Source organism: Bos indicus x Bos taurus, chromosome 17 (assembly GCF_003369695.1).
Source record: "Bos indicus x Bos taurus breed Angus x Brahman F1 hybrid chromosome 17, Bos_hybrid_MaternalHap_v2.0, whole genome shotgun sequence".
NCBI classification, from domain to species: Eukaryota; Metazoa; Chordata; class Mammalia; order Artiodactyla; family Bovidae; genus Bos; species Bos indicus x Bos taurus.
The window spans coordinates 18,969,997-18,988,881 of NC_040092.1; the positions used below are offsets into that span (position 1 = coordinate 18,969,997).

At 42.5% G+C, this 18,885-nt stretch overlaps 1 protein-coding gene and 1 pseudogene across 5 annotated transcripts in view; one reads left to right on the top strand and one right to left on the bottom strand.

The window, feature by feature from the left end:
• The window catches only part of ANAPC5 (anaphase promoting complex subunit 5), a 35,111-nt gene extending 17,503 nt beyond the window's left edge, over positions 1-17,608 (bottom strand). For 2 of the 5 annotated variants that reach the window (XM_027566828.1, XM_027566829.1), the window contains exons 1-7: positions 17,263-17,570; positions 13,831-13,910; positions 13,301-13,410; positions 12,258-12,450; positions 4,837-4,903; positions 2,292-2,393; positions 1,133-1,323 (exon numbers count right to left, since the gene is read on the bottom strand). In XM_027566828.1, the coding sequence (XP_027422629.1) occupies positions 1,133-1,323; positions 2,292-2,393; positions 4,837-4,903; positions 12,258-12,450; positions 13,301-13,410; positions 13,831-13,910; positions 17,263-17,469 (950 nt within the window). In that variant the 5' untranslated portion in view covers positions 17,470-17,570. Of the gene's footprint in view, positions 1-1,132; positions 1,324-2,291; positions 2,394-4,836; positions 4,904-12,257; positions 12,451-12,565; positions 12,659-13,300; positions 13,411-13,830; positions 13,911-17,262 lie in introns of those variants that run through there. The other 3 variants (XM_027566830.1, XM_027566832.1, XM_027566831.1) reach the window with 3 other exon arrangements.
• Positions 6,740-8,938, top strand: LOC113875140 (annotated as a pseudogene).
• Positions 17,609-18,885: the final 1,277 nt, after the last annotated feature.

The window sequence follows — 18,885 nt, forward strand, 5'->3', positions numbered from 1 at the left end:
ACTGTTGCCTGGGCCATAGAGCAAGGTGCAGAAGTCTCAGTTCTTGAATTCTGGACACTACACTTCTAGAAATACACTCTAGTCTCTACTCAAAGATGCCTGTGACAGAAACTAATTTTTCTTAAATGGGAAAAAGCCATAGGGAAGCAGAGAGACTATCAGTAATTTCCTACCTTTTCACCATTATTCACATTATTTCATTATTTTCAAAATAGATTCCATATTTTGCAAGACTATCCTGTTAACTCTATTTACTAAATATTAATAACTGATCAATTTCCTATTTTTATTTATTAAAATCATAGGCATACCTTAATAATGGCATAAGTCAGTGTCACCTCACTGAGCCCCCTGAATGCCAACCAAAACCACAAACATGTGACTTTCGGCAATCCACATAGTCTTTTGTCAAATAAAGGCACAGCTTCCTTTTGGCTTTTTGAAATACTGAAAATAACTTTTACATACCCATTATTTCCTCTGAAAAATCCTGTTGGGAATCTTTGGCCTAATGACCCAATTTCCTTTTAATTCAGTGCCCATTGTTCTTAGAAGTAAAGCAAGAGGCCAAGCACTTAGACGGTAATGCTAAATTGTGACTCCAGGGGGCAGACTCTTTCATTATCTTCTGTTCAGTGGAAAAAGCTTCCTTCTTTGCAAGTTATTGACAAGCTCAGGTTGAACAATCTCTTTTTCTCTTTTCTTCCCCCTCCTCCTCCTTTTTTAAAAATATACAGCATATTTTTTAAACTTTTTATTTTATATTGGTGTATAGTTGATTAACAATGCTGTGTTAGTTTCAGGTGTACAGCAAAGTGATTTGGTTATATATCTATTAAATACATGTATCTATTCTTTTTCAAATTATTTTCCCATTTAGATTATTATGTAATATTGAGCAGAGTTCCTTTGCTACACAGCAGGTCCTTGCTGGTTATCTATTTTAAATATAAAAACAGTGTGTGCATGTCAATCCCAGACCCCCTAACTATCCCTACCCCCCACCCTTCCCCTCTGGTAACCATTAAGTTCATTCTTTAAGTCAAATACAGCCTATTTTTAAAAACACATCTCAATTAACATTTGAGAGATAGTTTCTTCAATTTCTACATGGACAAGTTTATACACTTACTAGTGACCAAAGCGGCAGTGCAGGGCAGCCAGGTTTAGAGCTGCGTATCTCAAGCTCCGGCCATAGCCCTCTTCCCCATTACTCTTGCTTTCGGCTCCAGTAAGAATCAGGCGGTCAAAATAATGAAGGAGGCTGTGTGTTGAACTGAAAACGTCTTGAACTCGGAGGTTGTTTAAGTAGCTGAGGTAGTGCTAAAAGGAGGAACATTCAACATATTTTAAATGTTAAGTTCCTCTTGTGTTAGATTAATTCAGAGAGGTCCACTGGCTGTAGACATCCACGTATCCCCTACCCTCCTAAGTCACAGTTTAGCTTAATCTTTTCCCCACAGGCAGAATAAAATAGACTTAAGGTACAGTAGGTGGTTTCTTCCCCAGAATGTGTCCCCAAACAAAATAAAGGGAATTCCACCAGCATGGGTGTCAGAGTTTTGTCCTAAATATTCATCCACTGGTTATATTAGGATCCATGGATTATACATGAGGATGGAGGGGGAATCACCTAGCTTAGATATTAAGGAATTGTGTCAGTATAAAAAAAAAAAGGTCTTAAAACCTGAATTCATACAAATATAAAACCAATTTTTCTAAATGTCCAAGTTAAAACCCAGTGAGACTTTTACTAGTTTATTAGTTTTAGAAGTTAATTATCTTCTATTTTGACACTATTTTCATTTTGTTTGGGTCACTGAATTAAAACTCCCTCCAGCAGGCAGATCCCAGTTACTAAGGAGCAAAGCAGATGTATTTCTACATGTGGATAAAGTCAGATGGCAAAACCCAGGTGCTATTAAGAAAGTTCTCAGGATAAAAATTCAATAAGGAATAGAATTATTTAACTTAAAAAATATATACACCAACAAAAACATTTACAAAAGAGGAGAAAAGAATTTTGGGGCCTCAAACTTTAAAAAATCAGTCTGTCATCTCCTTCATCTCCTGTCCGTAATTCACAACATCAGAGATGAATGAAAGAGAGCATCAATAGATTGAAGAAATCCCTCCTGGGTGGGGGAGGAGCCTAGGCTAAGTCAATTACATGCCAACCACAGGATTTCTTTCTAAGAACCCAGGTCAGCGGGCCAATCCACATTTACTTGACTATTCAAAAGTCTTGTCCCTGCTTTCTAATTTAGGAACAGATTCTGGAAGAGGCTCACCGCTTCAGCAAAATCAGGATTAAATTTCAACAAGTTGTTCAATTCTTTCTGCAAAGAAGCTGGAGTGAGGGCTTTGGTCTCATCATTCTTCAACAAAGAAGCCTGAAAGTTAAAAATGACAACTCTCAGTAGAAAGAAATGGCCAATAAACATATGGACACATATATTAAATATCTGATTACTTTCTTCTCTGCACCTACACTTTCCTCTTTTTTTTTTTAAACAATTTTATTCATTTATTTATTTTTGGCTGTGCTGGGTCTTCATTGCTGTGCGGGCTTTTCTCTAGTTGCGGTGCGCAGCTTCTCATTCCAGTGGCCTCTCTTGTCACAGAGTGCAGGTTCTAGGGCACTTGGGCTTCAGTGGTTGCAGCACATGAGCTCAGTAGTTATGGCTCCCAGTCTCTAGAGCACAGGCTCAGTGGTTATGGCGCATGGGCCGAGTTGCTCCTCACCATGTGGGACCGTCCTGGAGTAGGGATCAAACCTGTGTCTCCTGCATTGACAGGCGGATTCTTTACCACTGAGCCACCAAGAAAGGTCCTACACTCTCCTCTTGACCTTGCAGAACACTGTTTCCTCTTCCTGGAATTATGTCTCGCAACCACCAACCCCACCCACACACTCTTCCATGCAAAAGCCTACTCAGCCTTCAGGGCCCAGTTTAGATTTCAGCCACCTGCTTCTCCCATAAGCACCTACATGCTCCTATAAGCCCCCTGCACTAACCCTTCCTGCAGTACTTATTAAATTATATTACTAGTGCTAGCTGACCCCACCCCCAGACTGTAAGTGCCTTCAAGGCAGGAAGTATGTATTCATAGTCTGGCAAAGAGCCTTATGGCACACACTTGCCCTTCTCCTGGTTTTCTGTTTCATATGGATGTTACCAGCAACAATTATATAAAATATGTAGAAAACTACTTCTAAATTAATGATTAGTACTTAACTGGGTTCTAGACACTTCAATTTTACATAGACAAATTTTTCTTTGATTAACAATAACTTCTAACTCCATTTTAATTCATTGTAGCATTACAGGAGATTCCAAAAATATGAAAAAGCATACAGAAGAAAACAGAAAAGCACACAGAAAATCATCTGTTACTCCTCCATCCAGAAATAACACCATTTTTATGTCAGTGTATCTTATTCCAGTCTTTTTTCTGTGCGTGGGTATATGTATGTGTGTTTGCGTGTGTATGTACTTATACATATACACTGGTGGGCTGCCGTCTATGGGGTCGCAGAGTTGGACACGACTGAAGTGACTCAGCAGCAGCAGCAGCATGCACACTTTTTTAACAAAATTAGAATATATCATTTTACTATCTGCCCTTTTCATTTAATAATATATTATACATTTGTCTCATCATCAACTGGTCTTTGAAAATACCATTTTTAAAGCAAAAGTATCAATCCTTTGTCATATGTATTGCAAATCCTTTTCCCATTTTGTTGTTTGACTTTTAATTTTGTCAGAAAATGTACTAACATGCAGACATTTTTCATTTTTATGCTGAAAAACATCAAATGATCTCCTACATATTTTCTTCCACAGTTCTTATGTTTAGAAAGTTCCCCATCCAGAGATCAGTTAAAAGTTAATATGGAGTTCCTTCTAGTCTAATTATAACTTTAAATGTTTACAGTGAAGCCTTTAATCTACCTGTAAAGTACTGAGGTGCAAAGATGAGGTGAGGGTCCAGCTTCATTTTCTCCTCTACAGGTAACCAATTGTCTAGATGGGTTTTTCTAATCTGTCTAAAATTCATTTGCAGGGGTGACTCTATTATCTGCATCTAGATCTAAACATTACATCTTTCAGCAGAAAGAAAATTAATAATAAAATTAGAGGAAACTTAAAAATAGAGCAAAAATCAAAATTCTTTGCTGAAAACAACATGAAAGAAAAACGTTCAGCTTGTATTACCAAAAAAAAAAAACTAAAGTAGGTTTGAAAACACTAGTAAGAAATGTCTGGGCTAAAGTGTACTGGTGTTTGCAACTTGAAATGTATCAAAAAAATACGATGAAATGGTGACTAGATGGGTAGATATATGATAAACAGAGCGAAATATTAATTGTAGGACCCAGATGATGGGTATGTGGGTATTCGCTGTACAAGGCTTTTCAATTTTATTTCTGTTTGAAAATGTCCTTGATGAAAAGTTGGGAAAAGGGTAGTAAGTCTTCCAAATCACGCTTTGGGGCTGTGTTAGTCACACACCATTACTAAATGAACATGCATTACGACTCTAATAGAGAAATAAAATCACATACAAAATAGGGAGGGACATATAGCTACAGTTGCATTGTTAGTGGAAAAAAAAGGACCAAGAGTAAGAATAATGCCGCTTTACTAATAAACCTACTCACATAACAAACATATGTCATGACAGCAGACGGTGAAGGACAGGGAAGCCTGGTGTGCTGCAGTCCATGGGGTCACAAAGAATCGGACGTGACTGAGCAACGGAACAGCAACAACAAATAATGTCACAGAATTAAAAAAAAAAAAATGACAAATCACAGAACCAACTTACCTGTTGAGAAAGAAAAAATTCTGCTTGTTTTTGGGACAGAGGCCCACTGCACGATACCTCTTCTTCTCTGGAAAAAAATTAAGTAAAAACAATAAAGAATTAAACAATAGTGAAAATGGTAATGCTAACAAAGTCAAATAGATTCATCAGAAAAGCTTAAAAACTTTTAAAATTAATTCTCGTCTCAGGAATGATGCTGAATGTCCTGATAAAATTTACATGATTTAATAAGCAGATCTCAACTCTATACAGCCTCCAGCATGATCTTTCTAATATGCAAGTCTAGGGACTTCCCTGGTGGTCCAGTGGTTAAGACTCTGCTTCCAATGCAAGGGATGCTGGTTGGATCCCTGGTCAGGAAACTAGGATCCCAGATGCCGCAAGTGTATCATCCCTGACTTAAAGCCCCTCTGGGGAATCCCACTGCCTTCCAGAATAAAGCCCACGTTGCTTAGCAGGGCAGGTGCAATGCTTCCTGAGTGGTCCTACCTCTCTCTCCTGCCTTCTCATCTACACCCCAGCCCTGATGAACTCCTTGCAATTTCCTATCTATCAGGAAGGGCTAGCACCCCATAGAAAACACTCTGGGAAAAGCTGCTCTAATATTCTCTTGGTTTCACAAGGCAGCAAGTGTATCAGATTCTGCAGGTATCAGAGATGCCCAGGACCAGCCCCGACCCGGTACAACAAAGATCACTGAAACAACAGTGACCTAGAGGGAAGTGGAAAGAAAACGCATAGGCCAAGCTCTCAAACAGAAGAGTGAAGTGTCTGGGCAATAAGATGCCCTTTTCTCTTAACATATCCCTCAAAGAAAGTAAGCCCAAGTCCTGAAATAAATACGGCAGTACACAAAAAGGCTAGAGGCCAATGAGGATCTGGATGAAATGCGATACACTGCTCCCGGCCCACCCTCCTCTAAGGTCCATGATGCTCACCGTCACCAGATGCTTTATTTACTTAATCCTTTCCCCCAAAAAAGATTTGAGGTAGTTAATAAAGGACACAAGAACAATACAAGTTAATAAAATAGAGAGAACCAAAATCACACAAAGCAAAAAGCTACAAATAAAGGCAAATAGATTTACTATAAATGAAGATCAAGTTTGGCCTTGGACATGACTGAGCGACTTCACTTTCACTTTTCACTTTTTTCCTTGGTGGCAACAGTGGCCAACGTGAACAAGGTTGGGAAAAGCAAGTGAGAATACCACCACCCCCCCCATCCTTTTACTGACTCCTCCCGTGCTTCCTCAGGGCCTCAAATACATGCCAGAGAAAGTAACTCTTAACAGGCCACAAAGGTATTCAGTTTAGGAAGGGTGTTATTCATTTAGGAAAAGGACACCAATAAATTTGTTTATGAATCCAATTACCAGCTGAGACAGAATTTTAGACTTACAAGTGGCTGTATATCAAAGACATTTAACCTGGGCCTATGAAGGGCTTTAGGAGCCCATGAACCTTGTAAAGCTGCATGCAAAATACACATTTTTAATGCGAGGATAGTGCATGGCATTCATCTGATTTTCAAAAGGACTCTGGAAACTCCTCTAAAGTGCTTAAATCACCCACTATAACTGAAATTTAAAAAATACAACAGGATTAGACAATCAACAAATGGAGCCGGGGCACACATAAAACACAAGTCTAGGTCCCTGAAAATACAATGTCTTTATGGGCTCACAGTCTTAGTGAAGGCTAAGTCCAGCCCATGTGACGTGATGGCAGTAAGCAATATGAATGAATGAATGAATGAATGTATATTATCTCTGCATTAGAAACGGGAGAAACCACTCCACTTGGAGTGATGAGGACTTTAAAAGTGGGGAAGGAGTGGAGAAATGATGAGGATGGAAGAAGACATTCTAGGAAAGGAAAATAAAAGACACAGAATGGGAAAATGCCCGGCCTGTTGGAGGGATACGAGCAGAGCTGGACGGCTGGGGTAAAGGACCCAAGTTGAGGAACAGAAATTGAGGTCAGAAAGGTCAACTGGGGAACACCTCAGATACCAGGCCAGGAGACTCTGTCTCTGGAGATTCCTGAGCAGGGTAGAAACAAAACAAAAGCAGGGGAGGGGAAGGACTGAGACAGGGAACAGTTTCAAAACACCCAAGAAGGCCATGAGGACCTGAACGCTTGGAGGTATGTGACCAGAGGGGTGACCTGGCCCCTCCTCCTGACCTCACCTGCTCAGGCCACACTGTCCTCCTTCTGTCCCTCCGGTATGTCAGTCTGTCCTGTCTTGAGAGCTGTGAGTCTGCATGTGCTCTGACAACTCTTCTCAGGGCTGGTTCTTCTGTCAGCAAGCCCCCAGTCTTAAAGGGCCCTTTCCTGACAGCACTCCACAGTTACTCTGTATCCTCGAGCCCTAGGTATTCCTTTCCTGCGTGGCATACCCTGAGGTTACATTACCTGTTAATGCAGTTACCTCTCGACTCCCCTCTCACCCTCCCCACGTAAACTCCACGAGGACGGGGACTTTCTCCTCCATGAAGACAGTGCAGCACCTAACACAGTACCTGGCCCACCAGAAGCACTGAATAAGCATTTGTCGAATAAATTAATGAAGTTGGGAGATTTTTATTAAATCATTGACAAGTGAAGAAACACCAAAGACTTTCTACTTTTGTTAGAAATTTTTGTTAGTTAAAAGGGACTTTTGGGGCTTCCCTGGTGGCTCAGTGGTAAAGAATCAGCCTGCCAGCCCCTATCTCCTCTGCCTCTTTCATCCCTGGCCCTTCAGCCCTCCTCCCCACAGAAGCTATGGAGCTAACAGGGCAGCCACCCTCTAGCTAAATCCTGGAGGTTTCCTCTGCCTGGCCACCCAAGCCAGTTCACCTGGATTTCCCCGAGCTCTTCTTCTGAGATCCACCTGCATTTTAGGCTTAGAGTGTGTCTAGGGAAGAAGGTAGGCTTCTGGGTGCAAAGACTAACCAGAGGCTTCAGCCCTCCCTTTGCTCTGTTCCAGAGAAACTCAACCTCCATTCCTATTCCTCTACACGAAGTGTCCAGGAAACAGAATCGGCAAAGCCAGTGGGCCTAATGCCATTCTAATTCTTTTCTGGAGTGAAGATGGTTCCTCCTCTCTCAAGCCTGGTAATAAAGGCTCTTAAGTTGTTAGTTCCTCAAATTAAAGGCCACAGACCCTTCTGGGCCCTTGGTGTTCTCCCCGTGGGAGGGCAGTACTGCTTCCTGTAACCTTTAGCCACACTGGAGAGTCCCCCACCAGGGGAGGAGGACAGTTCTGGGAGTGCCCCCCCATCCCAGATACTCCATTCAGTCGGCACCAGAGCAGACAAACAGCCACTCCCCCAGAGGCAGCGCTGGCCTGCCTGGCCATGGACCCGGCCATCCTGCTGATCCTGGTGGGCATCCTCAGGTTCCTGCTCACCTTCTGCGGCTGCATCAGATGATCTCTCTGCGAGAACGTCTGCCTCCTGCAGACGCTCTCCCTCTGTCCCACCATTGTGTTCCTGCTACAGCTGGCAGCTGGGGTCCTGGGCTTCGTCTTCTCAGACAAGGTGCGGGGCAAAGTGAGTGAGATTATCAATAATGCCATTGTGCACTACCGAGATAACTTGGACCTTCAGAATCTCATAGATTTTTGGCCAGAAGGAGTTCAGCTACTGTGGAGGGATTTCCTATAAGGACTGGTCCCTGAACATGTACTTCAACTGTTCAGAAGACAACCCCAGGCATGAGCACTATTCTGTGCATTACTCCTGTTGCTTGCCTACCCCTAACCAGGCAGTGATCAACACCATGTGTGGCCAAGGTATGCAGACCTTTGACTACTCGGAAGCTAGTCAAGTCATCTACACCCATGGCTGTATTGACAGATTGGTCAACTGGATACACAGCAACCTCTTCATACTTGGTGGTGTGGCACTGGGCCTGGCCATCCCGCAGCTCGTGGGAATCCTGCTGTCCATGAACCTTGTGAGTCAGATCAAAGATCAGATCCAACTATAGCTCTACAACCAGCAGCACCGGGCGGACCCATGGTACTGAGGATCCATCCTGCACCTCCTCGGTAGGGCAACAGGGGAGCCTCGTCAACTGACAGCAGTGGTTACAGCTGCCGGCGCCCAGTGGAGAATGGATTTTAGACCCGCAAGCCACAGCCCAGCGGGAGGAAGCAAACTCCACAGACAGCAGAAGGCAGGGTGCACAGGTGGCCCTAATCTGAGAAGAATGTGCCTCCTCCCCACCCCAGCTCTCAGCATTGTTATTTTGTATTCTCTCTAACCTCAATCATTTGGGTTGTTTTTGTTTTGTCTGAGCACAGATGCTTGAGCAACTGCAGTTGAAAAAAAAACAAAAAATCCACCTGCCAATGCAGGACACGTGGGTTTGATCCCTGGTCCAGGAAGATCCCACATACACAGAGCAATTAAGCCTGCGCATCGCAACTACTGAGCCTGTGCTCTAGAGCCCGGGAGCCAGAACTACCGAAGCCCCTGGGCCCTGAAGCCTGTGCTCTGCAACAAAAGAAGCCGCTGCTATGAGAAGCCCATGCAAAGCAACAAGTGAGTAGCCCTCCCCACCCACCCCACCCCCTACTCTCTGCAACTAGAGAAAGTCCATGTAGCACTGAAGACCCAGCACAGCCAAAAATAAATAAATGAATAATTTTTTTTTTAAAGGACTTCTGTTAGGTCCTTTATGGAGCACAGAGAAGATGTTGTTCCAGCGACTAATAGTCTCTGCTACAAACCCACATGGTGTAACCCTATAAGCCTCCTCTATTATTGGAGGAAACAAATGCTGCCCCGTAACAACAATAAGCAAATGAAAAGCTGAAGCTAAATGTCAAGTCTGCACGTTCTTCTGTAATGGGACTTTTTTTTTTTTTTTTGGCCACACTGTGCAGCTTGTGGGATCTTTAGTTTCCCAACCAGTGACTGCGCCGAGTACTAACAACTGGACCACCAAGGAACTCCCTAGAATAACATTTAAATACATTTCTTCTATTTCAGTGATGAAATTCAGTTTACTGAATGCATACCATTTTCTGAAACCATACACCTTAATATTAGACATACTGTTACATTACACACAAATGAATTCTTAGAACAGGATCAAAACAATGTAATTAGACCTAAGTAAATCAGATTAATTTAGGAGAAAGTCAAACCTAATTTAAAAAGTCTGAATTTTAACATTTCTGAAGAACTGACATTCTTCTACTTTAAAAGCATATAAAGTAGCTAGGACAGAGATCACATTGTTTCCTGGAAGCTTCTTAAAAGAGAAATTTCAAAAAGAATAGCTACATTTGTCCAATGTTTACTATATACCAGGCACAGTTCTAAACACTTTATACAGATTTATCATTTAATTCTCACAACAACCCTCTGAGGCGGTCACATAAGCCCCATTTTGCAGGTTAGAAATTTGAGGTACAGAGAAGGTGACCTGCCCAAGGTAGGGAGTGGAAGAGCCAGAATTCAAATCCAGGGGTCTGACTCCAGAGCCAGACTCAACTCTACAAGGTACAGCCTTTCCCCTCCACGACAAACATTGTGAGCAAGTCTGAGTTTTTGCAAGTACTCACTGGTACTATAATCTTCTTGTTCCCAGTGTGTGCTGAACAAATCATATAACCATACAAAGGCCACTCCTAGGAACTGCAGGGAAATATTCTCTGGCTATACCTGCCAGCCCCCAAGGGGGTTGGACCAGTCTATACAGGGCAGGTGGGGGCTTGCTTCTCTCAGAGCTCTGAACACACCGTTACTGACAAGGTCATTATCTGTTTCCATGTCAGTCTTCCTCCCCATGGTCTGGGGAGATCACACACACACACACACACATTTTTCCCTCCAAACACAAGTGGTCTATTTGGGAGGTGATCCCAGGTAACAGCTGGGGAGAGGGGATGTGAAACAGCAAAGGGAAGGGAGTCAACACGAAGTATTTTATGGGGCAAGTTACCAGTGCGGGCATTGGACGACATGTTCTGATTCTCTCACTGGACATGTCTCATTGGACGATATGTTCTGATTCTCATTCATCCAACACATATTCAGACACCACAAGCCAAGCTCTGAGGAAAAGGAGGTGACATATAACAGAGAAGGAGGGTCTTAACTCTTGATGGAGTACAAAGGCAAATATAAATGAGTAAGTAAATAAATGCAAAAGGTTGCTTACTGAGGAGATCTATGAAGGAAAGAAAGAAGATGGAAGTACTTAGGATGGAGGTTACTTCACACACGTAGTCAGGGAAGGCCTGTGTGAGGTCACGGGAGCCCAGTGGTGAAAGGAAGGGAGGGAGGTGAGAAGCCAGAGAGAGTACACCAGGCACCAGAGGCAGAGCTTGGCTGGGCGTATTCAAGAAACTGAAATCAAGCCAGAGCTGTTAGACTCTGACAGTGAAGGGAGAGGCAGGAAAAAGAGGTAAGGAAGATGACAGGGGCCAGATCAGACAGGTACCAGGGCCACAGTAACTCCGATTTCTGTCTGAATTCCATGGACAGTCAAGGAGGGTTTGGGGCATAAGAACATGTGGTGTGATTTACATCTGTGATGGTTCCCTTGGATGTTTCAGGAAAAACTGAGAGTAAGGAGACAAGAATGGAGGCAGGGAAAGCAGCCAGGAGGCTGGAGCAGTCATCCAGGAAAGAGACCAGGTACTGAGACCATCGGGGAAGCAGTGGCGATGGAGAGAAGTGAACTGATTCCAAACATACTGTGGAGGAAATTCTGGCTGGATATGCAGAAGGACTGGCTGTTGGGGTGAAGGACGGGAAGGACCCAGGGACACACCTAGGCTTTGGGCTTGAACAACTAGCTGAACAGTGCCACCACATCCCCAGGGCTTAAACTTTAGGAGGCACTCTATAAGTTTTCACAGAATTAATCAATTGTTAATTCACTGTGATATAATGAACACTACACTACCGCTCAGGATCCCAGAAGAAAACAAATGGCATATTCAAATGGGGTAACATGAGATAAGTTTAATAAAGGACCACTTTCAGAAACAGTGGCAGGGGACGGAGAAGCCATAGTGAGTAATACAGTCCCCAGGGCTGGGAACAGTGGGGCACCTTTCGCACCAGGCCTGGGAAACCTTCCCAGTAACCAGACCCTTGAGGTCTGCAAAGCAGGCCACCTGATGGAGGCGGTGACCCTACACCCAGTCCACCGTGACCTTGAAGGGAGGGAACCAGTGAATCAACACCCTGACCTTACTCTCCTCGACCCTCTGGATTTCCCATCAGTGCCTCCCAACCAGAAGTTAGAGGGGAAGAAACTAACCGATGCAGCCTGTAAAGGTCCACTTCCTGGATCTGGAGGGACAGAAAGATGACAGCCAATGCAGAAACTCTGGATGAGTGAGGATTTACTGTGCCTGTAATGACGCTATTTCACAGGAAAGGGATTCACGCTGGAGAAACCCAAGTTACCTTATAGATACGTCAAGTTCTTCTTTTTCCATTTTCCTTTCGCCCTCCTCTCTGCTGGCCAGTTCCATATCAGCATCTTCCATGGTCTTTTTCTCACCATTCTGGAAGTACTGCTGAAGGGCAGTGTACAGTTTAAACACTTGACTGAAAGACAGCTTACTGTAGGCCAAGATCATGTGACGCAGAAATAAGCCTACAAAACAAGACACAGACCAGGCAAAGGCATTAACTCAAAAACTGGGTGACTTCAAGTCAATGACTATTTGTTGCAATTCTTCCTTCAAAATAATTGAAAAAAAGATACTTGCAGTTGTTGTTTCCTCCACAGAGAATGTTCTTTCATCACCTTTGAAGCTGATTTTCTCTTTATATTAAAAGCTCAGTCCTCCCACCCACACTCTACTTTTTATCCAGCCAATGTATCCTCTCATGACTGTTAGAACTACCAGAAGTTATTGTATTTGTTTACTTTTTACTATCTGCCCGCCCTTCTCCCCAAAACCACAAGAATGTAATCTGCCTTAGGAGAAAGGTTCAGTCTCTCTTCAAGTCCAGAGCCTGGCACATGGAAGATTAACAAATAACTGATGGTAAATAACATAAAAACTACCAGGAAAGAAAAGTCAGGTGGATGGAGCATGGCTATAAAGCTAACAGAAAAGCATCAGGAAACTTCATGTATACCCTAGACTTATAAACTGTAACAATAATCTACTCTTACTCTCTTCATAAAACTTTAGCTGGTGACCCTGACTTAGTTGTGCAATGTGCACAAGTGAGCAGAGGACTGTGGGAAACAGCTGAGAAACCCTGAAAGGCTCCACAATCAGTCTAATACTCTGATGACAGTAGACAAAACAGAAGATGCTTTCCCACGAGACAGTTATTTAAACACAGATCAAAATGGCAAGGCCATGGATAAAACACGTCCAACATCCCCACTGCCTGTGCTCAGATTACAGCAGAGTTAACAGCAGATGTGACTCAGAGAGCCATTCACTTCAGTGAAAATATTCTCTGCTCTCCTTAGAAGAATTTCATACCTACTACACTTGTTTTGTGAACCTCTGGTTCAGTTCCAGAAAAAGAATCTGAAAGGTCATCAAAAAATTGTTCCATATCCTTCAATTCGCCTTCAGCCATCAGTTTGATTCTGAACAAGAAAAATGAGGTAAGGATTTTAGGAAGGCCCTTTGAACATCTTCCCACATTTCATATTCCACAATCACCAAAAATGAATCTATTTGAAAATCCAAAATGTCACCCCCATATTCTGAAAAATATCATTGCTGATGTTTTCTTGATTATAAAATTTCTCAAAGTAGCGTATCAGCCAGTAAAAATGAAATTCTCTGCAACAACTAAAAGGAACAAAGTAGATCCATACACAATAATAAATTCTGAAGCAGTATATTTAATGCTATCCATTTAAAAAAAATCAAATTAAGGTACTTAGGAAAACAAGCCAGAATAACAAAGATATCTTTTTTTTAAGGAAATAATCACCATGTGCCATTTTCTAATTTCCATCTACTTTGACATCTTTTCATATACAGAAGAAAATGGAGTTTACCTGATCTGCACTGAGTTTGCCAGCTGAGGACAAGATTCTTCAATTAATTTGTAAAGTTTAGACAGTGTAATATCTGGGCCCTGGGTAAAGGAGAGATTGAAAGGTTACAGAAAAATTTTAAAGAGCTGGAGATTGATAAACAGCTGCATACATGAATTCATTTATCAACCTCTCTGCTTTCTTTTTTTAAACTGGAATGTAGTTGATTTTCAATGTTGTCTGAGTTTCAGGTGTACAGCAATGTGAATCATATGTATATATACACATATATACACATATCCACTCTTTTTTAGATGCTTTTCCCATATAGGCCATTACAGAGTATTGAGTCATTTTCCGTGCTATACAGTACATCCTTATTAGTTATCTATTTTATGTATAGTAATATGTATACGTCAATCCTAATCTCCCAATTTATCCCTCTCCCTCCCCTATCCAACCTTTCTGTTTTAAAGTTATTCCAAACATGAAATCTCAAACCAGGAAGCAGAAAAAAAAAAACCTATCTGCATAAAACACTACAGCAATATTTCACATTTGCATGCATTCTCTCTTAGTTGGAGGAATGACTTAAAATGGAAAAAAAAAAGCATAGAATCTGTAGTCTGAGGTTCTTTCATTCTCGTTTGGTAATTGTAGCAAAGGTGTTGCCTCCCTGGGCCCTTCATCAGTAAGATGGAGATAACAATAATGTCCCATGTTTGTGGCAACGATTAAGTAAAATAATTCAAATTGTTTGGTATCCTGGAGAACATATACTAACACAGGGGTCCTATTTTTCAGAAACATAATCTCATTTGATCCTCCAAAACACCGGAAGGTAGGCAGTCATATTATCTACCCAAGTTCATAAAAGGTATCGTTAGAGACAGAGAGTATGTGACCTCAGCTATCAGGAAGATTTCAACCTAGCTGAGGTTTACAACTAAACACTGAATACTTTTGGAGAGTAAGTTGACAGTACACATGTCACTTTCAGTTGTGGATAACCCAGCAAGCCCGCTTCCGGGGAAGGTATGTTCCCCATACGTTTGAAATGAAGAAAAACTAAAGAATCTATAAGGCCATTAATAAAGAGCTCAGTTATAATCTATAAATTTTAACATTAATTAAAAGTATGAGTTAAGGACTTCCCTGGCAGTCCAGTGGTTAAGACTCTGGCTTCCACTGCAGGGGGCATGGGTTCAATCCCTGATGTGAGAGCTAAGATCCTAGATGCCTTAAAGTATGGCAAAAAAAAGAAAACTGCTTAATTTTTTTAAAGTATGAGTTAAATTATGTTTCTTTTCTCACTGTGGAATAAAATGCAGCCGTTACAAAGGATGAGGTAAATCTACTCAAATATGCTGACATGGAATGATCTCCAAGACTTACTAAGTGAAAGGAACAAGCTGTAGCATAGAAGTAGCACTTATGTAAAATGAACAAACAAAAAAAATGCAGAATTAAACAAAAAGGATACAAGTATACATACTTACAATCATATGCATCAACCTATCTATATACACGTATACATAGCAAAAGGTCTAGAAAGATCCACTCTGAACTGTTACTCAGTAAATGTTAATAGCTGAATGAAGGAATATGAACCCTGATAATCTCTGAGGAAACAAGATAAACTTCCACTCTATCAACTTTAGTATCATTTAAAGTTTTACAATGAATCTTTGTGTATTAGTTGAGTAGTTAAAAATCAGCTAATTTTTAAAGTCAAACAATAAGCAAATAATAAAGGCTGGAACTTAGCTAGATGTTATACATGTTGATTAAAATGCCAGGCTGGATGAAGCACAAGCTGGAATCAAGATTGCCGGGAGAAATATCAATAACCTCAGATATTCAGACGACACCACCCTTATGGCAGAAAGTGAAGAAGAACTAAAGAGCCTCTTGAGGAAAGTGAAAGAGGAGAGTGAAAAAGTTGGCTTAAAACTCAACATTCAGAAAACTAAGATCATGGCATCTGGTCCCATCACTTTATGGCAAATAGATGGGGAAACAATGGAAACAGTGACAGACTTTAGTTTTTTGGGCTCTAAACTTATAACAGTAATGGAGACAGGACTGGGAGCTGCAAGTTCTAGAGACCCTGCTACTTTTATCTAACTAATTGGGCAAGTCACTTCATCTGTGTCCTCAGTACTCCTCCCCCTGCCCCAAAGAGGGTGATGGATTAAAAAAAGCCCTTTATAAGGACTTCCCTGGTGGGCCAGTGGTTAAGACTGCCTTCCAATGCAGGGGGTGTGGGTTTGATCCCTGGTCAGTCCCACATGCCTTGCAGCCAAAAAAATCAAAACATAAAACAGAAGCAATATTGTAACAAATTCAATAAAGACTTAAAAAAACAGTCCACATTTTAAAAAAATTCTTAATTGAAAAAAAGCTTGTTATAAACTATAGTGTACTAGGCTTTGGAGATACAAGGTGAGAAAGAACAGGACAAAGTAATGCCCTCATGGAGGTTACAGTCTAGTAGGGGAGAAAGACGTCCCTCATATAATCACCCGAATAAATGGAAAAACCACAACTGATCTAAGGGAAAGTGCATGAGATTAAAATGAAAATAGCTAAAACTGATGGAGCATTTATTATGTGCCAAACACTGTAAAATGTTCTCATGGATTTTCTAACTTAACACAGCCATCACATGACAGTTCCTCTCATTGTTTTCCATTTTACAGAGCAAAAGCAAAGACCCAAACACGTTATGGAACTTGCCCAAGTCGCACAGCAGGTAAACAGTAGAGTTACAATCTGAGTCTGCAAAGGGAGATAAAACATGTAAAGTGCTTGTGTTAGTTGCTCAGTCGTGTCCGACTCTTTGCGAACCAATAGACTATAGGCCGCCAGGTTCCTCTGTCCTTGGAATTCTCCAGGCAAAAATACTGGAATGGGTTCTTGCCATTCCCTTCTCCAGGGGGGATCTTTCTAACTCAGAGATTGAACCCGGGTATCCCGCATTGTGGGAAGATTCTTTACCGTCTGAGCCACCAGGGAAGCCCATCAAGTGCTTAGTACACAGTAAGTGATCAATGTTGGCTGCTACTTTTTTGTCATTGTTACCACTTATTACGGTCCTCTACGGTACAGCGTCTCTAACAGGTACCTCTAGGGTACCTGTGTCTCCAACGCTCAAGCCTACATGTAGCCTCATCCTACATAAAACGGAGGATCTGCGAAAATAACTCTTTCCCCCGTCACTCAGCTAATAAATGCTGGAGTCATATATAAACCTGCCCAGAAAAATGAATGTAAAGTGCCTGGTCCATCGTAAGTACCAAGTGTTAGCTGGTGGTAATAACTGTATTTTTCTCAGTCCAAAAGGGCAGAGAGAGTATCCGATAAACCCCCGTGCCCCCAGCCCCCAGGGAGCTGTCCCATCACAGAGCCGGTGCACAGTAAGGGTTTGCTGGATGAACTGGAGACCCTCACCTGCAGCAGCGGCAGGAGCAGCTGGTTGAGCCTTCGCCGCTCCATGAGGCTAACGGCGCCCTCGCCCGTGCGGCCCATCTCGTTCAGCAACACTAGCACCGCGATCTTATACGGCGTCACCCAGTCCTTGATACCGAATACGTTGGCATGAACCACCCCATTGGTCATCATGGGGTTGAAGTAGAGGCTCTCGTGGACGCTGGCCATGGCGCTCACGAACTAAGTCCAGGAGACCCGGTGCGCGCCCCGGCCAGATTCCTGCTCAGGGAACCTCACAACCTCCCCTAGGCCTCCCCTGGCCCGCGGCGTATCCCAGGAAACTGCCTCGCGACGGCACGCCGATGACCAATCAGAGAAACGAAACCAGAGCTCTATAGCCAATAAAAATGCCCAACAATACCGTGATGGGTGGGGCAAAGGCGGCGCACCTAAAGACTGGGTCCCTACAGAAACTTTTGCAGGAGGGCAGGTTCCGGGTAGACATGGACTGGCACTGAGTGAAAGAGTCGACGCTTTCGGTCAAGGTCTGAACGGCTAGGAGGCTGACCATTTGTTCATTTAATTTGAAAATAATTAAAATTAAATTTTAAAGTGATTGAGATTAAGGCAACGAAGTTAGGGACTTCCCGGCGGTCCACTGGTTAAGAGTGGGAGCTTCCCCCTGCAGGGGGCCCGCGTCCGGGAGCTAAGATCCCGCTTGTCGCGGGGTTCAAATAACAGAAAAAAAAAAAAAGAAAAAGCAACGAAATTAAACGTGCACCTTTAAAATCTGTATTTAACTGATCAGGTTAATTTTATATTCAAAGTTCGGAAGTTTCATTTAGCTCTGTTTTAATGCGTGAATGAAGTTTTTTTTCCCCCCTTAGAATTTCACAAATGCCATTTGCAGACAGCCAGGTCAGGTTGCAAGTAGCCGTGTATCCTTACGCATAATAGAAGATAATACCACCTCCATGTGGTGAATCTCTGTTTCAGTTCAGTTCAGTCGCTCAGTCGTGTCCGACTCTTTGCGACCCCATGAATCGCAGCACGCCAGGCCTCCCTGTCCCTCACCAACCTCCGGAGTTCACACAAACTCATGTCCATTGAGTCGGTGATGCCATCCAGCCATCTCATCCTCTGCCGTCCCCTTCTCCTCCTACCCCTAATCCCTCCCAGCATCAGAGTCTTTTCCAATGAGTCAACTCTTCGCATGAGGTGGCCAAAGTATTGGAGTTTCAGCTTCAGCATTATTAGTCCTTCCAATGAACATCCAGGACTGATCTCCTTTAGGATGGACTGGTTGGATCTCCTTGCAGTCCAAGGGACTCTCAAGAGTCTTCTCCAACACCACAGTCCAAAAGCATCAACTCTTCGGCGCTCAGCTTTCTTTACAGTGCAACTCTCACATTCATACATGACCACTGGATAAACCATAGCCTTGACTAGACGGACCCTTGTTGGCAAAGTAATGTCTCTGCTTTTTAATATGCTATCTAGGTTGGTCATAACCTTCCTTCCAAGGAGTAAGCGTCTTTTAATTTCATGGCTGCAGTCACCATCTGCAGTGATTTGGGAGCCCCCCAAAATAAAGTGTAACACTGTTTCCACTGTTTCCCTATCTATTTCCCATGAAGTGATGGG